This window comes from Bubalus bubalis, chromosome 24, assembly GCF_019923935.1.
Source record: "Bubalus bubalis isolate 160015118507 breed Murrah chromosome 24, NDDB_SH_1, whole genome shotgun sequence".
NCBI lineage: Eukaryota > Metazoa > Chordata > Mammalia > Artiodactyla > Bovidae > Bubalus > Bubalus bubalis.
In genome coordinates this window covers 15491493-15512446 of record NC_059180.1, presented here as the reverse complement: position 1 = coordinate 15512446, position 20954 = coordinate 15491493, and the positions used below count along the sequence as shown (strand labels likewise).

At 56.5% G+C, this 20954-nt stretch overlaps 2 protein-coding genes across 4 annotated transcripts; both read left to right on the top strand.

Moving 5' to 3' along the window:
- The first annotated feature begins 1260 nt into the window (after positions 1 to 1260).
- On the top strand, positions 1261 to 7206 carry PRR14 (proline rich 14). 3 transcript variants are annotated; one of them, XM_006070425.3, is made up of 12 exons: positions 2183 to 2403; positions 3164 to 3235; positions 3360 to 3528; positions 4107 to 4228; positions 4303 to 4492; positions 4774 to 4817; positions 5019 to 5128; positions 5429 to 6017; positions 6155 to 6224; positions 6308 to 6399; positions 6659 to 6730; positions 6821 to 7206. In XM_006070425.3, the coding sequence occupies exons 1-12, from the start codon at positions 2183 to 2185 to the stop codon at positions 7101 to 7103; spliced, it is 2034 nt and encodes a 677-aa protein (XP_006070487.2). In that variant the 3' UTR covers positions 7104 to 7206. The 3 variants fall into 3 exon arrangements, with proteins under 3 accessions (XP_006070488.2, XP_006070487.2, XP_006070489.2); XM_006070427.3 differs by lacking the exon at positions 2183 to 2403 and adding an exon at positions 2568 to 2761; XM_006070426.3 differs by lacking the exon at positions 3164 to 3235 and having other exon boundaries at positions 1261 to 2403.
- Positions 7207 to 8634: 1428 nt separating this feature from the next.
- FBRS (fibrosin) lies at positions 8635 to 20353 on the top strand. Its single transcript, XM_025275532.2, has 18 exons — positions 8635 to 10187; positions 10485 to 10664; positions 11398 to 11433; positions 11552 to 11581; positions 12658 to 12706; positions 12798 to 13098; positions 14459 to 14760; positions 14966 to 15171; positions 15287 to 15331; positions 15547 to 15642; positions 15879 to 15947; positions 16717 to 16746; positions 17129 to 17200; positions 17508 to 17628; positions 17725 to 17805; positions 18648 to 18731; positions 18873 to 19080; positions 19176 to 20353. Exons 1-18 carry the CDS (start codon positions 9732 to 9734, stop codon positions 19753 to 19755), a joined length of 2946 nt encoding a protein of 981 aa, XP_025131317.1. The 5' UTR covers positions 8635 to 9731; the 3' UTR covers positions 19756 to 20353.
- Positions 20354 to 20954: the final 601 nt, after the last annotated feature.

Genomic DNA, 20954 nt, shown 5'->3' with positions numbered 1-20954 from the left:
AGGCTTTCTCTAGTTGCAGTGAACGGGCTCCTTGGCTTCTCTTGTTGCGGAGCACGGGCTCTAGAGAGTGGGCTCAGTAGTTGTGGCACATGAGTTTAGTTGCCCCACAGTATCTGGAATCTTCACAGAGCAGAGATCGAACTCGTGTCCCCTGAATTGGCAGGCAAATTCTTAACCACTGGACCACGGGGGAAGTCCACAGGGGTGGTTCTTGGCAAACGGTTTTAAGTGCACTCCTCTCATCTCAACACCCTGTGGCCACAACCCAACCTAATCCACCCTGGGTGATCCAGAGCTCAGGCCAGACGATTCTGCAAACAAAGATACTGAGCAGAGCAGCTGGCTTGAGGACCAGAAGGGATAGCGTACTCTGTGAGAAGGAAGAGGCAGTTTATTTATCATCCTCTTTTTACCTGCAGCCTGAGACTTAACTTATTTATCAGGCACATTCAGATGTGCCTTCTCACTTGATCTTCTCATTCCATTTTGAGACAAGTATGGCAGGGTTTATTGTTCCCATTTTACAGCTGAGACCACTAAGGCCAGGACCAGTTAAGCAGATCTGAGACCCAGAGTCTAACAGGGTCCAGGGATTCTGAAGAATAGATACATGGATGTGCCAATCTCCAGCGACATCACCTGCTCCACTGAAGGCTGGGAGGGGCCTCTAATCACTGATCAGCACACATTGGCCTTGCCTGGGGTATGTACACAGGTAGTGGATAAGGTAAGAGTTGTTGAAAGGGTAGTTACAAAGAAGGGTGAGGCAGGACTGTGAGGGTACGAAGAGTCATCACTGTTGGCCTGAGTTGAGGGCCAAGCCCTCCCCAACCAGATTCTCAGAAACCAGGCCCCTTCTTTAGGCTACTCCCTTTACCCTTGGCATTGACTTCTTCAGCAGACTTAGAGAATCAAAACTCAGATCAGGTTTGCTCTGCCCTTGAAAGCATTTCATTAACCTGCAATCTGGGAAATACCTCTGTGTTTAAGCATGCAGGTTTAAGTGAAAGCCTACAGGAGGCCTCTCAATTTACCAAGATGGATAGGGATCTCTACTTAGAGCTGGATGCATTGCCATACCAGCAGGGACCCTCCTCATGCACCTGTGTAGCCAGCCCTGCTCCAGGGGAAGAGAGAACACTTCTAGTTGAACCAGTTGTTGCTTATTCTCACCAGAAGTCTCATGATGGATTTCCAGAGGACCCAGCCAGCCTTGTACTACAGAGAGTGGCTGTAGTCCTAGGACACCTATCTGGTTGAGTCTTTCGTTACAGAGTTGGGGAGTCTTCACGTTCCACACCAACACTTACCAGTGCTGGTCTTTTTACATCATCCTTTCTGGGTCATTACTCTTATCACTCAATCCCATAGAAGAGAATTATGTTGGGCCGAGTCTTCATCTTCATTCAGACGCGATTTTAGGCTTTAGTCTTTTTTGTTCTATCAGGAAAAATAAGTACTAGTTTGTACCAGCGAATCCTGGGGAAAGAGAACTAGTGGAGGCATGGGCTTTGGTAAAGCAGTGGGGGCGCGTTCACAGTCCAGAAGCCAGTACAAGCCCATTACCTACCCCCAACAGCAGGCTCCTGGTTTAAAAGTTTCACGAAGCAGCCTCTCTAAGCAGCAGGACCCCTGATCCCTTACTGCTAAGGATTATTTACACACCCCATCAGCCAGGCTCCTCTTCAGAGTGCTCGTGGGAACCCGTCCTCTATAGAAACCTCCTCTCCTGCAGGAAGAGGTACATAACAGTCGGGTGAAGTGAACGCCCCAGCCTCCTCCTCACTTTGACTCAGCCCAGGCTCTCCAGGACACCGAGCGAGCAAAGAAGCTTGAGTCGGCACCAGCGCTAATCTCTGGCCCCGACCACCCCCTGCCAAACTTTTCCCTGGCAACCTGGTAACGTGATTCAGGAACCTAGAATGGAACTGGAAACCGACTCAATGGGGCCTCTCTAGGAAACTTTCACATATCGTTAGCACTCAGTTCACGTTTATTGGTCTAAGAACGAAAGAACCGGAAGATGCCCTTAAAAAACGTGGCGGCAGTCTAGCTTCACCAGAGTTGCCTCAGTAGCTCTAGAAACTTGCCCTAGACTTCGGCCACTCACCGGCCAGAAAAGAAGACGCCGTCCGGTCCACTTTAAGTTCATCGAGGACAGCACAATCTGGGTTCAACTATAATGGCGGCACTGCCCAATTGGCTTCTTACCCCTAGGCATGATGGCCGCCAGGCGGCTTCAGTTAGTTTCTCACCACCCCGGAAGACCAGGACCGGCGATTGGGCGGTGCCCAAAGGCTCCGAGAAGAAGGCCCTCGGCGGTTGGGCAGTGCTGGGTAAGGCTAGTTTTAAAGGAGCCGGAGGTGGGAGCCGTCGAAGACCCGGGATCCGCGGGAGGCGGCGGTGAGCGGCGTGCGGGGGAGGGCACCGAGCGGCTGGAGAGAGGGCGGGAGGAGGGAGGGAAAGAAACTTTTGAACCATCTGGACCCGGGCTGGGGAGAGCTGGGCGGGGATCAGGGGAGGGCGGAGGGAGGGGGTCTGTGGGCGGGACCTCCCGGGATTGGAGTGAAGGGCTATCTGCTTGACAGTGGATCCCCGGGGATCCGGACTGAGTTCGTGATGCTCAAGCTCGGGCCGCCTCTGTCTGAGTGTAGCTTTGCGGAGCCGAAGCTCACAGGGAGAGGAGGATACTGGCGCGGCGTCTGTTTGGAGGAACCGCGCTGGAGCACTGTGTCCGCGGGGATCCAGTCTAGGGGATCAGGTGGGAGGGAGGGCCGCCGGCGTGTGCGAGTATTGCTTCGGAGTGCTCGGCCACTCTCCGTGGAGAGATCCGGCGGAAACTGAGCCTCCGAGGACTGGGATCCCAGCTGATCCCGGGGATCTCAGGGCGGAATCTGCAGGGACAAAGGCCCCAGGAATCTCGGCCGTGGGAGAACTGGGACCGCTGCAACCCAGATTCTCGCGGCTCAGGCAGGGCGATCGCTGATCGCCGCGGCGGCAGAGGGGAGACACCCGTTCCCGGTAGCCAGGCGAGGGCGCCCTTACGCGCCCCAGGGCTCCGAACCGTGGGCTACCGGGAGCCGCGGGCGGACCATGAAGGGTGGAGCCCCAAGGGAGGGGCTGGCCCTCACTCCCCGCTCCCCCGCTCCCCCCCCCACCCCAGGCTGGAACCTGGGATCCCCCAGGGACTCCCCGGAGCCGCCGCTTCCCCCATGGACTTGCCCGGGGACTCCAGGTGAGAGCGCACCCCGCCCGCCTGTCTTGAGCCCGGGAAACGGGGAGCCTGGTGGCCGTACCGGGGAAACCACAGGGCCAACAACAGGCTCAGGCGACCGTCCTCTGCTTTTCTCATCCTTCAGCACGCCTGGCCGGCAGCGTCTGTGCCGCCAACCCCTTGCTGGAGCATTATGGGGAGACAAGAGCCCAAAACGGCCGAAACTGCAGCCTCTCGGGGCCCCTTCGCCCTTGGAAAAAGCCTCTCGGCGGGTCCTGGCCGTGGTCCTGGAAGATGTTATGGCTGCCCGCATGGTGAGCCTCTTGAACTGAGAGGCCCCCTTCTTCATCAGGTCCCCTCAGTAGCAAAGTCAAACTAGGTCAAGTGAAGATCACTGAGGTCCAAACACCTCATTCTCACACTCATCAGTCAGTCTCCCTAATGCTTTTTTTTTTTTTTTTTTTGGCTTGGCTTTCACTTACTCCAACCTGGAATTGGGCAGGTCTCTGGTGCCAAAACCACATCCCCACAATTCTTAAGTGTGAGAAACTCCCCTGCTTTCTTCCCAGCCCAATTTCTAGGCAATGCTTGGGAAGCAGGCTGAGGTCTTTGGCTCCATTGCACAGATTAGAAAAACTGAGGCCCCAACTAGGGCAATGACTCACTCCAGGTCACCCTGTCCTTTTCATTTATGCAAATAGCCTGGGTGACATTACCCATGCCCCATACCAAATAGCTCGGGCCATAACTGACCTCTTCTTTGGGGATTGCAAATGAATTCTAGCCACTATTTCTGTCATCTTGATGGCATGGGCACTGTTAGGCATAGGGAGGCCCTGTTTGGTCCAGCCTCATTCCATCACCTTCCTCTTGACGTCTCCTCCTCTCTGAGGTCCCCCTGGAGCCCCAGGAAGAGAGTTCCACCCCACGACACCACAGCAACCATCAGGATTCTGTTCGCAGCCAGCCGCCTGCCTCACCACCCCGGCAGGCCACGTGGTCCCCACAAGCCAGGTGAGAATGGCAGAATGGGGGGGAGGAGCTGGGAACACAGCTGAGCCCCACTGATCTTCCTGTTCCTTCTCTAGGCCTCCCGACCCATTGCACCTATGTCGAGAGCCCTTGAGCCGTATCCGTTGGCCCCCTTCCACCCCAAGGCGGCAGTCAAGGACAACACCTGGCCCAGAGGAGGGGCCTTCACAAAAGGTGGACCAGGTGCACCAGCCCACCCTGGTAGTGATGCTGCAGGACATTGCCAGCTCCAGACCCCGAGCTGAGGTATGGGAACTTCAGGGAAAGATGTCAGGGGTTCAGTTGGGGGCAGGCATGTCACTGGGCATAGAAGAAAGTTGTGGGAGGACTATGGGGTGGATTTTGCTCAGAAAAAGGAGGATGGCATTTTAGATTGGAAGACATTGCCTGAACAAAGACCTATATGAAAAAGTCTTTAGCATGAACGCAGGCAGGCATCTGGAGACTGACAGAGTTGGGATAGGGGAGCTACGGAGGCCACAGGGGGCTTCCCTGCCTCCCCATAAACACCCCCTGTTTATATCCAGGGCTTTGCTGATGAGGCTCCCAACTTCATCGTCCCAGCGAGAAGGTGAGAGGGCTGGGAAGGGATTATGAAGATGTGTAGGTGGCAGCTCTTATCCAGGCAGCCAAAGCTAGGGGCATCAGACTTTACATGTCCAGTGCTTCCTTGCAGCACCTTCAGAAGCATTAAGGGACAGGGGAGGTCCTGGCTCAGGTGGGATTTGAATGTGAAAGGTTCCTCTGCCTTTAACTTGCCCCTTCACCCCAGAGCTGAGCCCAAGGTGATGGTTCACCAGCCAAAGCCTCCGTCCAGGGACCTGCCAGCCCCATCCCGTCCATCTGCCCTGTCTGCAAACCCTCTGGCGAGCCCACCACCAGGTAAGGACTCGGATGGATGAGAAGGAGGGTTCTGGAAAATTCTAGCTGAGCTTAGAAGTGTCAGGTGCAGAGGTGGGGATGGGGCTTAACTCCCTCTCAGGGCGGAGCTTGGTGTGTGATGATGGAGTTTAGAGTTCAGAGACCGAAGCTTAACTTCTTAATTTAAGGCTTGGTATTTTAGGGCTGGGCTTATTCCTCAGTGGGCAAAGGTTAGTGTTTGGGGGAGGGACTAAGGTTCCTGAAGTGGGGCTTAGACACCTGCAGCTAAGGAATAAGCACCTGACCCTCTCCTTTCCTCAGCCCCAGATCCTGTTCTGGAGCCCCCATCGACCCCACCGCCGTCCAGCCTTTTACGCCCCCGCCTCAGTCCCTGGGGCTTGGCCCCCCTCTTCCATTCCGTCCGCTCCAAGCTGGAGAGCTTTGCTGACATCTTCCTCACACCCAACAAAGCCCCGCGGCCCCCACCCCCATCACCCCCCATGAAGTTGGAGTTGAAGATTGCCATCTCAGAGGCTGGGCAGCCCGGGGCTTCTGAGGGCACTGTGACAGTCAGTCCCCGGCCCCCTATCCGCCAATGGCGGGCCCAAGACCAGAACCCCCCAGCAACTCTCACTAAGCCCTCTCTGGGCCGAAGCCACTCCTGCCCTGACCTGGGGCCCCCTGGCCCAGATCCCTGCAGCTGGCCCCCTGTTCCAGCCCCCTCAAGCCGGCCACGGCCTCGGCGGCACACGGTGGGTGGTGGAGAGATGGCCAAAGCCCCACCACCCCCTCGGCCCTGTCTCCGGAAAGAGGTCTTCCCTCTTGGAGGAGTGGGAGGCTCTCCTCCCCTCGTCACATCTTGCTCGTCTACTGCATCCACCTCTTCCTTCTCTGAACCTGCAGAACCCAGGTAGTGCTCTTGATAAACCCTCCTTAAAGCTCTGACCACAGGAGGGGGCCTAGCCTCCTACCCTAGTATCCAGTGGGCAGGAGAGGGGGAGGCAGCTGGGAATGCTGTTTGGCTCTGAGCCTTGACCTTCTCTACAGGTTGAGCTCAACCAAGAGAAAGGAGCCAAGGGCCCCAGAAGACCAGGTGCTTCCAGATTCCGAGACCAAGGTAGGGGTACAGGTGAACGGGGAGGAGACAAGTGGGAGCCTGAGTCCACGCTGCACTTTTTACCCTCTGCCCCATCTCTGCAGACCATCGGGAAGGTTTCTCGATTCAGAATACGCAGGACACCTGCCCGTTCTCAAATAAACCTCACACCAATGGGGCTGCCTCGGCCAGTCAGGTGAGAAGCTTGTCGTGCATGGATCTGAAGCAGGTGTAGGCTCAGGTCCCCTGAGTGTGGCTCTGCTTCCTCTCAGTCAAGCTTGGAGGACTCCATTTGTTCTGGACGTGGTTTGCATGTAGAACCATCTGTCTGCCTCAGGCAGCGCTCCTGGCTCCTGACAGATCCAAGAAACTGAAATATAGACCAGGCCTTATTTATCCCTTCTCCAGGCCCACTGGCCCCAGGTTTCTCAGTGACGTCTGCTCTTGGCTCGTAGGTTGAACAAGAAGGAGTTCAGCTTGGAAGAAATTTACACCAACAAGAATTACCAGTCACCCACAACCAGGAGGTGAGAAACTTTGAAGGCTTAGGGGTGACAGAGGGAAAACTGGAATCAGGGGGCATGCTGGTAACCTGGACTCCTCCCTGCCTGGTCCAGGACCTTTGAGACCATCTTTGAGGAACCCCGGGAGCGCAATGGGACTCTGATTTTCACCAGCTCAAGGAAGCTCCGGCGGACTGTAGAATTTCGGGACAGCAGTCTTCCTCGATCCCGGCGGCCATCTCGAGGGGCCCGGGCTACAGCTGGCAGGACCCTTCCTCCCAGTCTTGCCCCCAGCCCAGATGTAGAACCCCTGCTGCAGCAGCGACTCCAGGAGCTGGACGCCTCACTCCTGGAGGAGGAGGAGGAAGGGGATCAAGATCAGCCCCATCGGACTTAGAAGCTCCATTTGTCTGTCCATGCGTCCTGAGGGGATGGGGGAAAGTCTCTGAGGCAGTTATTTTTTCTCTATATTTCTAGTAAAGTTTTCGATATGTTTCTGATTCTTCTGTATGTCTCTAGCAGAGTTTGAGATTCACTGCCAGTACTGGCTAATGTTTCTACTTTGGCCTGTAAAACTGGGAAATGAGGGTGGTACCAGGAAAGACCATGAAGTGGGATATAGGGAATGGGGTAGAGGAATGGTCATTGGAGATAACTTCTTGGGTTGAGAATTTTCCTATGCAGAGGGATACTTCTGAATCTGCTCCAGAAGATACTGTGACTCTGGACCCTGGTCAGGGACTGAGGGAATGCCCTGGTGGTCTAGGGGTTAGCATTCCATGTTTCCATTGCAGGGGCTGCAGGTTCCATTCCTGGTTGGAGGACTAAGAGCCTGCACACTGCGTGGCACAGCAAAAAAAAAAAAGGAAGAGGCTGAAAGTCCCAGAGTGGACTGAAGCCCTGTTCTAGATAGCCCTGAGTTCCTTCTAACACACAGGCCAAGAATCTGTTGTTGGATTCAAGAACTAATAATAATCAGCTATAAGTAAGCACCTACAACAACCTGTCACAGGTACTTGACCTACAAATAGCCCTATGAGAATTACACCCATTTTATACATGAGAAAGCAAGCTGTCATAATGTTCACATTAAAAGGGAAACCCAGGCAACCAGAGAACACAAGCGGCACACTACATCTTTCGTAACTTAAATGTAGAGTAGTGGCCAGGAGCACAGACTGGAGCTAAGCTTCCTGAGTAAATCCTGCTTAGGAAAATGAAAGTGTTATCAATTTCCCTCTCCTGTAAAATGGGGCTGATGGTAGTACCTTCCTAAGAGATTTCTGTCAAATGAGTTCCTATGTGAGAAAGTGTCTGGCACACAATGCAAACTTTTTATCTTGTTAGCACGCACACCCCAGGCCAGCACTCCTGCACCGAGCAATAACTGGACGCGAAAGCTTCCTTTACGCTCGACTGGCGCTCAAGCCGCGTGCTCTAACCACCCGGCACGGCGGGGGATCCCGCTGAGCGGCCAGCCTGATGGTTGTAGCATCACGCGCGTGCGCGAGAAGCCAGACAGCCTGTGGACTAAGCCAAGCGGCAGAAAGGGAGAGAACACATAACTGGCAGTGGACAGTGTCCTTCCGCGGCCGCGCGCCACCCAGCGGCCAACTGTCCCCAACGACTCGCACTCTAGATCCAGGTCCTCGGCTAGACGCCGTCAGGAGAGTAGCCAATAAACGAAGAGCAGGAAGAGGCGGGGTCATCTGGAGGACTGCCCCAAGCGCCTACTTCTAACCAGTTGAGTCACAAGACTTGATGAGGGGCGGAGCTAACCTGACGTATACCAAATCCAAGACTTGAGGGCGGTTACATATTACTCCCTCCCTCCCGCGTTTGACTCCGCCCCTTCGACTTGACGTACACTTCTCAGCCTATCAACGGCTAAGCCTGTAGGGGGGTGAGGGGAAGGGGGCGAAAAGGGGGAGGAGACAGAGAGAGGAAGGAGGCGTAGGCTGAGGAGGAAGAGGGAGGAGGGGCAGGGAAGTCCTGGCGGAGAAGAGGCACAAGACTCCAAAGGAGACGACAGGAGGGTGAGCTGGAGCTCCCCAGCTGCCCAGCAGCCGTTCCGGATTCTTTAAGGCGAACGTCAGACAGAGACGGAGGAAAGAAGGAAGAGAATTTTATGTCGGCAGACAGACAAGCTCGACCCGTCACCGTTGCCTCACATCCGGGGCTTTGGAGGGCTGGCCCCTCGGCCCCGCCCCCCACCTCGCGCCTTTCATGGCGACCGGAGGCGGAGGCTGGAAGAGCTGGGCCTGGAAGAGGCCCCTTTAAATCTCCTTAAAGGGGTGGCCACCTATCTCGGCGGACTACAACGCCAGCCTTTAAAGGGGAAGCCGCCGAACAGACGCTGACAAATTGAGAACTGTGCTGTTGGGAGAACTGGAGCGAGCAGGGGATTCTCATCGCCACTTCTCAAAGCAAGAAGTCCTTTAAATTCAACTTAAAGGGGAAGTGGCCGTTTGTGGAGGACTAGAAACTAACTCCCGAGCCCTTAAAGGGGCGGCCTGCTGTTTGGAGAACCCGGGACTCCTTAAAGGGGTGGCCTTTTTTAGCCGGAGGACTTGAGGCACTTTTAAAGGGGAGGTCGACGTTTCGGGGCGAGCTTTCGGCCCCTTTTAAAGGGGTGGCCCTTCCTCTTCTTCGGGGAGACTTGTCTCGACCCCTGGTAGGGGGCAGCCACCGAACTAGGCCGGTCGGACACCGTCGGGTCGTCTTAAAGGAGTCAGAGACTGGACAACTTGAGGCCTTGCCTTAAAGGGACGGCCGCCCCGTTTTCGCTGTCTCGGCCCCGCCGGCCCCACAGGGGGGGCTCTCGGGCTTGTCGCCCCGGGGGCGGTGCCGGCTCCCTGGGCCTTGGCCTTGGGGCACGCTCGGGGCGAGCAGATCCTGCTTTAAAGGGAAAGCCGTGGCCCTCTCGTCCCTGTGCAGCCGCCAGCGCCGCGCCTGCGACCCCGGGCCTGCGGACAGGCCGCTCCGGGGCCCGCCGCCTCCGGATGCGGCGCTGAGGGCGGTCGCCATGGAGACGGCAGCGGCCGCTGCTCCGGGCCCGGGCTGGGCCGCTGAGGGGGAGCGGCGGCGGCGGCGCTGCTCGCGCCGAGACCGAGACCGGGAGCAGCGGCGCCGCCGAGGTCCCGGCGGCGACGCGCCCCGGGCCCTGTTGGCCGCCCCGCGGGGCTCCTCGTCCTCGTCGTCGCCGCCGCCGCCGGCCAGGCCGTGGTCGTCAGCTTCGTCTGGAGAGCGGCCTGGAGGCCCGAGACGGCGGCGGCCGCGTCCCAGGCCTCGGCCCCCGCGACCCCGAGCTCGGAAGCGGCCTGCTGGCTCGGGCAGCCGCGGGGAGGAAGAGGAGGAGGAGGAGGAGGGGGGCGCAGACGATGGGGAGGTCGAGGAAGAGCCTGAGGAGGAGGAAGAAGAAGAGGAGGACTTGATCGATGGCTTCGCTATCGCCAGCTTCGCCAGCCTCGAGGCCTTGCAGGTGGGGCCTGTTGGGGCCGGGGACCTTTGGGGGGCTTCAGAGGGCCAGAGAGAAGGGTACGGTGCCTGGAGTGGGTGGAGTTGAGGGGGGAATGCTGGCACCCCAAACCAGAGCAACCGGCTCCTCTGGCCAGGCCTCTGCCCCACCCTGGGGTGGGAGGAGGTAGAGCTAGTCTCCAGGGATCAACCAGGTTACCGGGCCCGGGAGCCACTTTGGTAACTTGGTCACCCCTAGAGAGGTGGGGAGCTTTCTTTTCTCCACCATGTATGTACTTTAGTCCCACCTCCTCCTCCACAGAAGGATGCGTCTCTTCAGCCCCCAGAGCGACTGGAGCATCGGCTGAAGCATTCTGGGAAGCGGAAGAGGGGGGGCTCCAGTGGGGCAACTGGGGAACCAGGGGACAGCTCTGATCGAGAGCCTGGCCGGCCCTCTGGGGATCGGGCCCGAAAATGGCCCAATAAGAGGAGGAGGAAAGAGGTGAGCTTGTCCCAGATCCCTGTCCTTTAAAACTCTGAGCCGAATGTTCTTCACATAGACCCATTTTCCATCAGCAGTGCTGCTACCCATGGTGAAGTGACCCCAGTCTCTCAGGTCAAAGAGAAAGGCAGAGCATATTTGAGCTCCCACTGCCCCATCCCGGACTGATAAAGACATGTCCACAGTCAGACTTGACTGCTTTGGGCTGATACTGGGTCTGCCTTGAACATATTGATAATTCAGAGATGTATTAAAAGGATGTAGTTGAATCGTAAATTAGATATGGGCTCTGCACCCCTTTTCAAGTCAGTGTCAGTCTAGTAGGAAAGAATCTTTGAGCAAACACCTAGACCAAAACTTGAGAGGCACCAGAAGGTAGAGATCTGGGAGAGATGCTGCAGAAACCCACATGAGGAAGCCACTCATTCTGCCTGGGGGATGGGAGGAGGGTTGTGGTTAGGGAAAGCCCCCTGGGATGTCTTAGTCAGGCCTTGAAGGATAGTCATAAGTTGCTGAGAAGAGAAATAGGGCTAAGTTGTTTTGGGCAAAAGCGCAGAGATGTGAGAATCTGGTAGATTTGAAAAGTTGCCAGAGCATTGGGAACTGGGTGGGGAATAGAAGGAGACTGAGAATAGGTCATGAGGGGCCTTCAGTGCCTTGCCAGGGAGCTTAGACTTTATCCAAAGGCCTCGCCAGCCAGCCTCCCTTACCTCTGGACTCTGGTCTTTCTCAGGCCTCCTCCCGTCATTCTCTGGAAGCTGGATACATAGTAAGTGCTCTCCACCTGTACGGGCCCCTCCCCGTTCACTCCCTGTCTGAAACACCCCTTGACCTTGGACCCCCCTTCTCTTCCCTGTTTTGACACCTCTGTCTTTCCTTCTCCCCAGTGTGATGCAGAAAGTGATCTGGACGAGAGGGTGAGTGGGGCTAGAGCTTGTTGGGTGGGCAGTATTACAGCTTATAAAATGAACTGTGCCTTAAAGGTCTCCTTGTGCAGCAGACAGAGTCTTCCCTTAAGTGGGGAAAGGGAGTTAAGTCGAGCCAGAAATGGATGTTTGGGGAGGATGCATGGGGCAGGTAGGCAGGTTGGGGGGTGGGGGAGATTGAGAAAGTAAATGACAAGTTTCATTTGGTGACTGGAGCCAATTGACCAAAGAATCAAAGGCCTATGCCTTGCTATGCTATCCTTTCCAAAGCGCTTGGAGATACCAGTGGTTCTCCACGGAAACCCAGGGTGGCTATGGAACCCAGTTGGTTCTTCCTGCTGGTTATTCGTCTGCCTCTATAGATTACAGTCTGTAGACAATAGTCGTGGCAGTGAGGATGCTAAACTATTGTACACAGTGTAAGAACGTATGCTATAAAGGTGTGTTTCATTTTGCTTTTAGGGCTGATGTGCTAGCTTTGAAAGTGTGTTCTAGCAGTTGATGTTCTTCTCCTGTCACTAACTAAACGTGTATTCCCTGATGTATGTCTTGCTGTAGTTTAGAAAGTTGACTGGACAGGGACTTCTGTAGTGAAGCAAATAGTTCTTGTCCATCTGATCGGGGCACAAGTGGGAGACTGGGAGCCTATTGTCAAGAGAACCTGAGTCTGAGTTTTTATGAAAAATCTCCAGATTTCTAAGTATTCGCAGTTAGTTTAAAACTTTTGGTGACATTTATGGACCAAATAGATCTATAAGCCCGGTAGACAGTCTGGGCCAGCAGTTAGTGATATCAAACATTTTTGCCTTGATTTACCTGTTTCTCCGTTACTTCAGTACTGCCTCAGTTCAGTCTTCCTGGCCTATCAGATGCGCAGGCTTAGTTGCTCTACCCTTTTCCCCGAGCATTGGGCCTCCTAGAGCCCACAGTCTTTAGTGGATTTCAGCTAAGCTGAGGGAATAGGCTTGTCACCACTACCAGTGCCTAGCCAACTCCAGAGGCTGTTGGCCTTCCTGGGTGAAGGCCTGACCTGACCAGAACCTGACTGTGTCCCTATCCTTCCCCAGGTCTCCGATGATGACCTCGACCCGTCCTTTACTGTCTCAACCAGCAAAGGTTGGTCCCAAGGGCTGGGGTTGGAGATAAGGGAGGGAAATTGGGTAAGTATGGTCCTTAACTGAGTATGTTTGCCGTCCTGCCCTCACAGCCTCGGGCCCCCATGGCGCCTTCAATGGGAACTGTGAAGCAAAACTCTCCGTAGTCCCTAAAGTGTCGGGCCTGGAGCGGAGCCAGGAACAGCCCCCAGGGCCCGACCCGCTGCTAGTGCCTTTCCCCCCGAAGGAACCACCGCCTCCACCAGCCCCTCGGCCTCCTGTCTCACCCCCTGCACCCCTGCCGGCCGCCCCCAGTCTGCCACCCCCACCCCAGCCCCAGCTGCAGCTTCGGGTTTCGCCTTTTGGCCTCCGCACTTCCCCCTATGGCAGCAGCCTGGACCTCAGCACTGGCAGGTGAGTGATTGGGAGGTCTGGCCGGGTCTGGAAAGGCCTAGTCATTTTGGTGCCAACCCCTGCATTCTGTGTCTGGGGACATGGGTTGGTTCCTGTGGGATATCACTTGAAAAGGGATTTTGGGGCTAAAAAGTTTGAGAGATACTGTGGGACAAATTTAAAGAGATTACTACAGGACTTCTCAGAACCCATTATACATTGACTTGCAGAGGAATCCAGTTCGTGCCGTTTCCCAATTTTATTCCCCAAGTTTTTTTTTTTTTTTGTAAGGCACATCTCTTAGGAATAGTGTTGTTTGAAACATACTTTGGGAAATGCTGACATGATGACTAAGAGTGCTGACTTTGGTGTTATTCAGACCTGGATTCAAATTCTTACTCTGCCACTTAATGGCTGTTTGATTTTTGACAAGTCACTTAACCTCTCTGAGCCTCAATTTTTTCTTTTTGTAAAGTGAAATAATAATAGTACCTTCATTGTAAAGCTGTTGTGAGGATTAATTATGAGTTAATGCAGTGTTTCCCAAAGTGTGTACACACTTTTGTTAGTGGTGTGTGAGAGAATTTTAGATGGTACGTGAGTAAAATTTTTTCAGCTTTGATGTGTTTAAAAAAAAAGATACAACTAGTACCTCAGCCCCTTAATTTTACACATTGCTGTTTGGTGAGGCCAAGTGGAAAAGAAACTGAGTTAAGTTTAAAGAAGTAAAAGGTACAAGGGGTCCCAGGGATGCGGCAGCAGTTAGGAAGGTGATGTGGAATGTTGGAGACTTGGATCAGCGTGTAAAGCAGGTGACAGCACTTGGCATACAGTAAGTGCTCACTAAAGGGTAAGAATTAATGACACTTCAAGGATTGATGCAATTTTTGTTGTTATCATCATTATCATTTTTTCCCTTATTGAGAAAACTAAGGCTCAGAGAGAGGCAGTGACTTGCTCAAGGTCACCCAGGGTGTTGATGGCAAGATGGGCCTAGAATTCAGGCCTCCTGACTCCTACACCAGACCAGCGCAGTGCTGCTTCCACTGGCTTTGGGTGGGAACCCAGGTGGCCTGTTGTAATTAAGCGTCAAAGTGAATGATATGTTTTGTGCTGTGATTGAGTCAGAAAAGGGAAAGACCAGAGGCGTCAGAAGCAGCTGTGTGGAAGAAGAGACAGGAGGAGGGGGGTTTGTTGGGTGTGGGAGGTACTTCCGTCTGAGGATGGGTTCCCTGGGTGAGGGGTAGGGGTCCTGGGGGCCAGGTTCTACCACCTTCCATGTTGGAGAACCAGGGTCAAGCTATCTCCCAGGCTTCTGACCCCCTCCCGTCAGAGCTGGCACCTCCCAGCCCCTCACTCATCTCCCCACTTCTCTCCCCAGCTCTTCACGGCCGCCCCCCAAGGCCCCGGCCCCTCCCGTGGCTCAACCTCCCCCCTCATCATCCTCTTCGTCCTCTTCCTCCTCATCTGCCTCCTCCTCGTCCGCGCAGCTCACCCACCGGCCCCCGACGCCCTCACTGCCCCTGCCTTTATCCACCCACAGCTTCCCCCCTCCTGGGCTTCGGCCCCCCCCACCACCCCACCACCCCTCCTTGTTCTCCCCTGGCCCCACCCTGCCCCCACCCCCACCCCTGCTGCAGGTGCCAGGGCACCCTGGGGCCTCAGCCGCTAACGCCCTTTCTGGTGAGTTTGGGATCCTGGCCGGGGGGCGGGGGGCCATGGCCCTGGGCTTGGGCCCATTTGACTTCGGGGCATCTGGACCTTAGCAGGCAGCAGGGCTTGAGGAGGGAGTGGCCCAAGGCCAGAAGGGAAGGCCAGTCACCCGGGCCCAAGGAGGCTGCCATGGTGGCTACAGATGTTAAAGCCTTCTCCCCCTCCCCTCCCACAGAGCAGGACCTGATCGGCCAGGACCTGAACTCTCGCTACCTGAATGCCCAGGGTGGCCCCGAGGTGGTGGGGGCAGGGGGCTCGGCCCGGCCCCTGGCCTTCCAGTTCCACCAGCACAACCACCAGCACCAGCACACCCACCAGCACACCCACCAGCACTTCACCCCTTACCCCCCGGGCCTGCTGCCACCCCACGGCCCCCACATGGTGAGCTCCTCATTGGGCCAGCGATGAGACTCAGAGACCTGGCGGGAGGGTGTGGCTTCCAGGGGAAAGCCCTGGGTTCTTGGCTGGCAGCTTACTCTTCCCTTCTCTTCCCTAGTTTGAGAAATATCCAGGAAAGATGGAAGGCCTTTTCCGGCATAATGTGAGTGTGTGTGTGTGGTGTGTGGGCATTGATATATCAGTGTGTGGCCCTGACTGTGGGGGTCCAGTCTTCAGCTTCAAAGCAAGAGCCTTGAACCTGGGAGAGCTCCCTGGGGGAGGGTGGGGGGTCTAGGGTGGAGGCCAGAGGACTGATGAGCAGACCCGCCCTGGGCTCCACCTCCACCCCCAGTTGGACTAGTCCCCTTCTCTCCACAGCCGTACACGGCCTTCCCTCCCGCAGTGCCCGGCCTCCCTCCGGGCCTCCCACCGGCTGTCTCTTTTGGCTCCCTGCAGGGGGCCTTCCAGCCCAAGGTGAGCTCCCAACCCAGACACCACCACCACCTCCCACCCCTTACAAACCCAGACACCCCCAGAACCGTGTACCTTCTCATTGCCCCAAACCACGCCCCTCCTCCTGCCCTCACCCTGTGGATCCAGGTTTTTTCAAAGCCGTACTCCCTCCCAGTCCCAGCCCCCAGCTTGATTCTAGCCCCCTTTTATGCCTGGCATCAGCTCCTCTGACTGATCCCTCCACTCCCCTTTCTCAGAGCACGAACCCCGAGCTGCCACCACGACTGGGGACAGTGCCGAGCGGGCTTCCCCAAAAGGGGACACAGGTGAGGGGGGTCAAGGCAGGTCCTCAGGGAGCTCGAAGATCTGTTGAGGGAGAGCAGTGTTGACTTGAGAGTGACCCCCTGATCCCTCTCTTTAATATGTGATCAGGGGTATCCCTGAGAATCTGAGGAGAGGGAGTTTCTGTGGGTGAAGAGTTTCTCAGGCATGAGGGATAGGAATTTTGTGAAGTTGCCCCAGAAATAAGATTACTAGGACAGTAATTTTTATAAGAGTTTTCAGGTTTCTTTTTTTTAAGTCACAGCATTCTATTTTTCCAAATGACATCATACCAGGAAGTTCTGTCCTTAACAAAACGATAAGCTACCTCTTTGTGACAAGACATGGGCAACAGCCTTAAAGCCCAGGGCTCTGGGAACATGGTGAAAAGCATAGGATATAGTTCCTAAAGAGACTAGTCCAGAGGTTTTCCAGCTTGTTTTAACAATTGTAAAGGTGTTTTTCTAAAGAAATCTTAAGCAGATCCTCATTATATATGAAATTGTCAGTCAGAGAGCTACTCTTCTCTGAGAAACCTGCTGCCCACTAACCCATTCTACAGCCTTCCAGGCAGGGCACCTCCTTGGGGCCAGGTTCAGTAACTTGGTGCTGGAAGGGAGATGCCTGGAGTTGGAGAAACGGGGAAAAGGAAAGGTTTGAGGGTGCCACACGAGAGGTGCTTGGGTGGGCGGGGTACTGGGGACTATGGAGATGAGGTGCCCAGGTCAGTAAACAGGTTTGAACTGCCGCCAATCTCTGCTTTGCCCTTCCCAGATCCCTGACCATTTCCGGCCACCTTTGAGGGTGAGTTTGGTGAGGACCTCAGGCTGCATGAGGCTGGGGGCTGGCGTCAGCGTGTTTGTCTGAGGGGTGGGTCTTGCTTGGGAATAAGCCAGAAGCCCAAGACATGGAGGTAGCCAGATGGAACAGCAGGAAACGAAAGGCTTGCAAACCGCAGGCCCGGGTTCACACATAGCAGGCCGTGGGACCTTGGGCAAGACTGTTTCTCTCTCTGAGCCTCAGTTTCCTAGGCTGTGAAATGAACCTAGTCCTAACCCCTCACTTGTAGGGGTTGACAAGTGGGGATGTTGTATGGCGATGCTGGGCCCAGGGCCAGGTCTGGAGTGGGTGACGAGTGAACGTTCTTTCCTTCCCTTTCCCTTTGGTCATCCTTCTGGGGCGGCAGAAACCAGGGAAGTGGTGTGCCATGCACGTGCGCGTGGCTTACATGATCCTGAGACACCAGGAAAAGATGAAGGTACTGGGGCCGGAGGGCTGGGGAGAGCGGGCCTGCCTGAGCTCTGGGTGTCTACCTTCAGTGGAGCTTGGCAGAATCTTGGCCAGAAACATCCTCTCCTATCCCTGGTCGCTGCCTGAGCAACTCCACAGTCAGTACTAGGTTCTCTAGCTAACTGGGGGGTGGTCAGAGAAGGTTTGGAGAGAGGCAGAGGCTCACCCTAGCCCTCCCTTGGCACCAGCCAGCTCTCAGAGGGGGCCTCAGGGTGGAAGAGCAAGAGCGGGACCACACCTGCCTCACTCACTGCCCCTCTCCCTGTCCCATGCAGGGCGACTCCCACAAGCTTGACTTTCGGAACGACCTCCTGCCCTGCCTTCCGGGGCCCTATGGGGCCCTGCCCCCTGGGCAGGAGCTCTCCCACCCGGCCGCCTCCCTCTTCACTGCGACTGGTGAGTCTGGCCAGCCCTCTCTGGGCCTGAGGGTGCCCACCTGTAGCCCGAGGCCCACCTTGCACACACTCAGCCTCATCCACCTCTCTGCCTCAGGTGCCGTCCATGCTGCAGCCAACCCTTTCACGGCAGCTCCCGGGGCCCATGGACCCTTTCTGAGTCCCAGCACCCACATTGGTAAGAGCCAAGGGCATGTTGGGCAACCCAGGCCTTGACCCTGACTTCTTGGAGGTGTTAAGCGGGGGATTGAAATTAAACCTGAGAGGCAGCTGGAATGGAGGGTAGACCTGGGTCCACTTGCTTTGTGACCTCAAGCAAGTTACTCTCCCTGCTCTGAACCTTGATCTTGCAGTCTGTAAAATGGGGTAACGAAGGGCAGAGTCATCGCCCAGCTCAGTCACTGTCTGAAATAGCCAGGGGTAGTGGGGAGAGGCGTGTGGAGGAAGGCTGTGCAGCATGGTCCCTGGCTCCCAGTGGTCTCCGCCAGCTTCTTGGGGAGATTTATCCTAGTTTGGATGAACAAGGAAGAATTGAGCCGGCTGGCCCAGGGAAAGGTGTTCTAGAAGAGGCAATTGTGAGATTTCCCCCGCTGGCAGGTTAGGTGTTCTCATGGCTATGTGACATACACACAGTCAGGGTTCAGTTGCATGCGGGTGGGAGGCAGCTAGCAGAGGTTCTTCAGGGGAGTGGCTGGCTGTTGAGCTGGCCTGGGTGGCGGGTATAGGGGAATGTGGGGTAAGAGCCTGACCTTGGAGTCAGAGGCCTGGATTAGGGGTACCGCTCACAGGTTAGATGACCATTGATGGGCAAGTCACTTCACCTCTCTGAGCCTGTTTGATCTTCCTTAAATGGGAATGATCTCACCTCCCTCATGGAACTTATGCTGTTAAACAACACATTGCACATTAAACCTCAGTACCTTTCCAGGGCCTGCTTGCTGACCAGCCTCTTTGCCAGTCCATGATGCCTGCTCGGAGCCGGCCGCCCAATGCTCTGACCGTCCCCCCTTTCTCCCACAGATCCCTTTGGGCGTCCCACAAGCTTCGCCTCCTTGGCTGCCCTCTCCAACGGGGCCTTTGGAGGCCTGGGCAGCCCCACATTCAGTGAGTGCTGGAGGGGATGGGGAGGGGTGGGGTGGGGACTAGGGCGGTGGGTTGCTGTGCTCAGGCAGGGGGCCAGGAGGGTGCCTGAGTGGGCCCTATCACCCCTGGCTCCCATTGTCTTTTGCTCTGTCCTCTGTCTAGACTCCGGCGCCGTCTTTGCCCAGAAAGAAAGTCCAGGGGCCCCACCAGCCTTCGCCTCCCCCCCAGACCCATGGGGCCGCCTGCACCGCAGTCCTCTGGCCTTTCCTGCCTGGGTCCGGCCCCCTGAGGCTGCCCGGACCCCGGGCTCAGACAAGGAGCGGCCGGTGGAGCGGAGGGAGCCCTCTCTCACCAAGGAGGAGAAGGACAGGTGTGGCTTCACGTGCTCCCCACCTGCCCAGCCCTCTGCCTGCTGCCCACCATCCATCTAAGCTCCTTCATCCTCTCCTTCCTCACCTCCCCCAGGGACCTCCCCTTTTCCCGGCCCCAGCTCCGAGTTTCTCCTGCTACTCCCAAGACCCGGGCTGGTGAGGAAGGAGCCCGGCCCACCAAGGAGTCAGTGCGGGTAAAGGAGGAGCGAAAGGAAGAGGCCGCTGCCGCCGCCGCCGCCGCCGCTGCCGCCGCCGCCGCCGCTGCCGCCGCTGCCACCACCGGGCCCCAAGGCCTTCACCTGCTGTTTGAGAGGCCCCGGCCACCCCCATTTCTGGGCCCTAGTCCTCCAGAGCGCTGTGCTGGCTTCCTGGAGCCAACCTGGTTGGCTGGGCCCCCTCGCCTCGCTAGGCCGCCCCGCTTCTACGAGGCGGGCGAGGAGCTGACTGGACCTGGGGCCGTGGCCGCCGCCCGCCTCTATGGTCTGGAGCCTGCCCATCCCCTGCTCTACAGCCGCTTGGCTCCGCCGCCACCACCGACTGCGGCCCCAGGAACCCCTCACCTTCTCAGCAAGACCCCACCAGGAGCCCTTTTGGGGGCACCACCTCCGCTTGTGCCCGCCCCCCGGCCCAGTTCCCCTCCTCGGGCCCCTGGCCCAGCCCGGGCTGACAGGTGAGGGAAGGGGAGGGGCAGGGGCATAGCTCCATCCCCCCTTTCTTCTGACAAGGTTCTAGAGCTGAGGTTTTCAAGCCAGGGCTGGAGGGTAGAGGTCATGACCTCACCAGCCACCTCGGAGGTCATGGAATCTGGGAGCAGAAGTCCCAACCCCCATGAGATCACGCATCAGTTGGACCTTGGGGTCACTGGGAGGGCAGAGGTCAGAAGCCTCTAGAGAGGTGTGTGTGTGTGTGTGTGTCTGTGAGAGAGAGTGTGTGTGTGTGGTGTGTGTGTGTACTTGAGAGTGGGGGTCATTTCAGAGGTCACATCTCATGATCTCCTGAGGTGCACCATCGCCCCTTCTGAGGGCCCCTAGGCCCTTGGCCCGCCTCCCCAAGGGCTCACTAAGCCAGAGGCCAAAGTGCCCCCCTCCTCGTCACCTACCACCCAAGTCCTCATGCCCTCTCAGGGCTGGGGGAGGAGGGGCTAAAGGAAGGGGGGTTCCGTGTACATATTTATCTCCCCTTCCACATAGCCCCCCAGACCTTTTGTACATTTTTACAGGGGTGCCCCTCCCAATAATCCCCCTTCCTGGTTAATTAAATCCTAAGACTGGTGCTGTGTTCCTAGCCTCTGGCCTCTCTGTGGGGGGAGGGGGAATTGAAGCGGGAAGAGCTGGGAGGGGACAGGCAGGAACCCAGGGGTTATTCCTGGGAATACGGGGACCAGCAGGAGGGGGACCAACAGGGGAAGGGACCTGGGTACCTAGGTCAGAAAGAAGGGCAGATGCTTCATGCTTGACTGACAGCCCGGGTTCCCCCACCTGCTCCTGTTACCTCTGTGCCCCCACTCCCCAAAGGCGCAACCTCTAAGCTTCATACTCCACCTCTTAGTGGCTTGGTTTCCCCCCACCCACTCTATTCCAAGTGCCCCCAGGATTCCTGGGCCCTGCTCTCCAGAACCCTGTCCCCCAGAACCCTGCCCCAGGCTGAGTGGGGGCCAGAGAAGGTCACCATGTACCACACACCAAAGAAGGGGGTCGGCCTGGGGGTGGGCCACGTAGGCAGCTTCTTCAGCAGCCTCTTGGCAGCAGCCCCAGCCTTCCCAAAGCAGCAGTGCCCCCAGGCTGGGGCCCAACCTAGAAGGCAGGGGTTGATTTAACAAAAACATAACGTTGACTTTTTTTCCCCGGTGGGGCTTATTCTGTAACATGACTTG

What these genes read in the sequence shown, in the direction of transcription:
- FBRS (XM_025275532.2), top strand. Translation starts at nt 9,732, where the DNA reads ATGGAGACGGCAGCGGCCGCTGCTCCGGGCCCGGGCTGGGCCGCTGAG. An exon ending in ATTTCCGGCCACCTTTGAGG is followed by an intron (nt 16,747 to 17,128) that starts GTGAGTTTGGTG and finishes CTGGGGCGGCAG; the next exon opens with AAACCAGGGAAGTGGTGTGC. An exon ending in CTCCCTCTTCACTGCGACTG is followed by an intron (nt 17,629 to 17,724) that starts GTGAGTCTGGCC and finishes TCTCTGCCTCAG; the next exon opens with GTGCCGTCCATGCTGCAGCC.
- PRR14 (XM_006070425.3), top strand. Translation starts at nt 2,183, where the DNA reads ATGGCGGCACTGCCCAATTGGCTTCTTACCCCTAGGCATGATGGCCGC. An exon ending in TTCATCGTCCCAGCGAGAAG is followed by an intron (nt 4,818 to 5,018) that starts GTGAGAGGGCTG and finishes CCTTCACCCCAG; the next exon opens with AGCTGAGCCCAAGGTGATGG. An exon ending in TTCCAGATTCCGAGACCAAG is followed by an intron (nt 6,225 to 6,307) that starts GTAGGGGTACAG and finishes CCATCTCTGCAG; the next exon opens with ACCATCGGGAAGGTTTCTCG.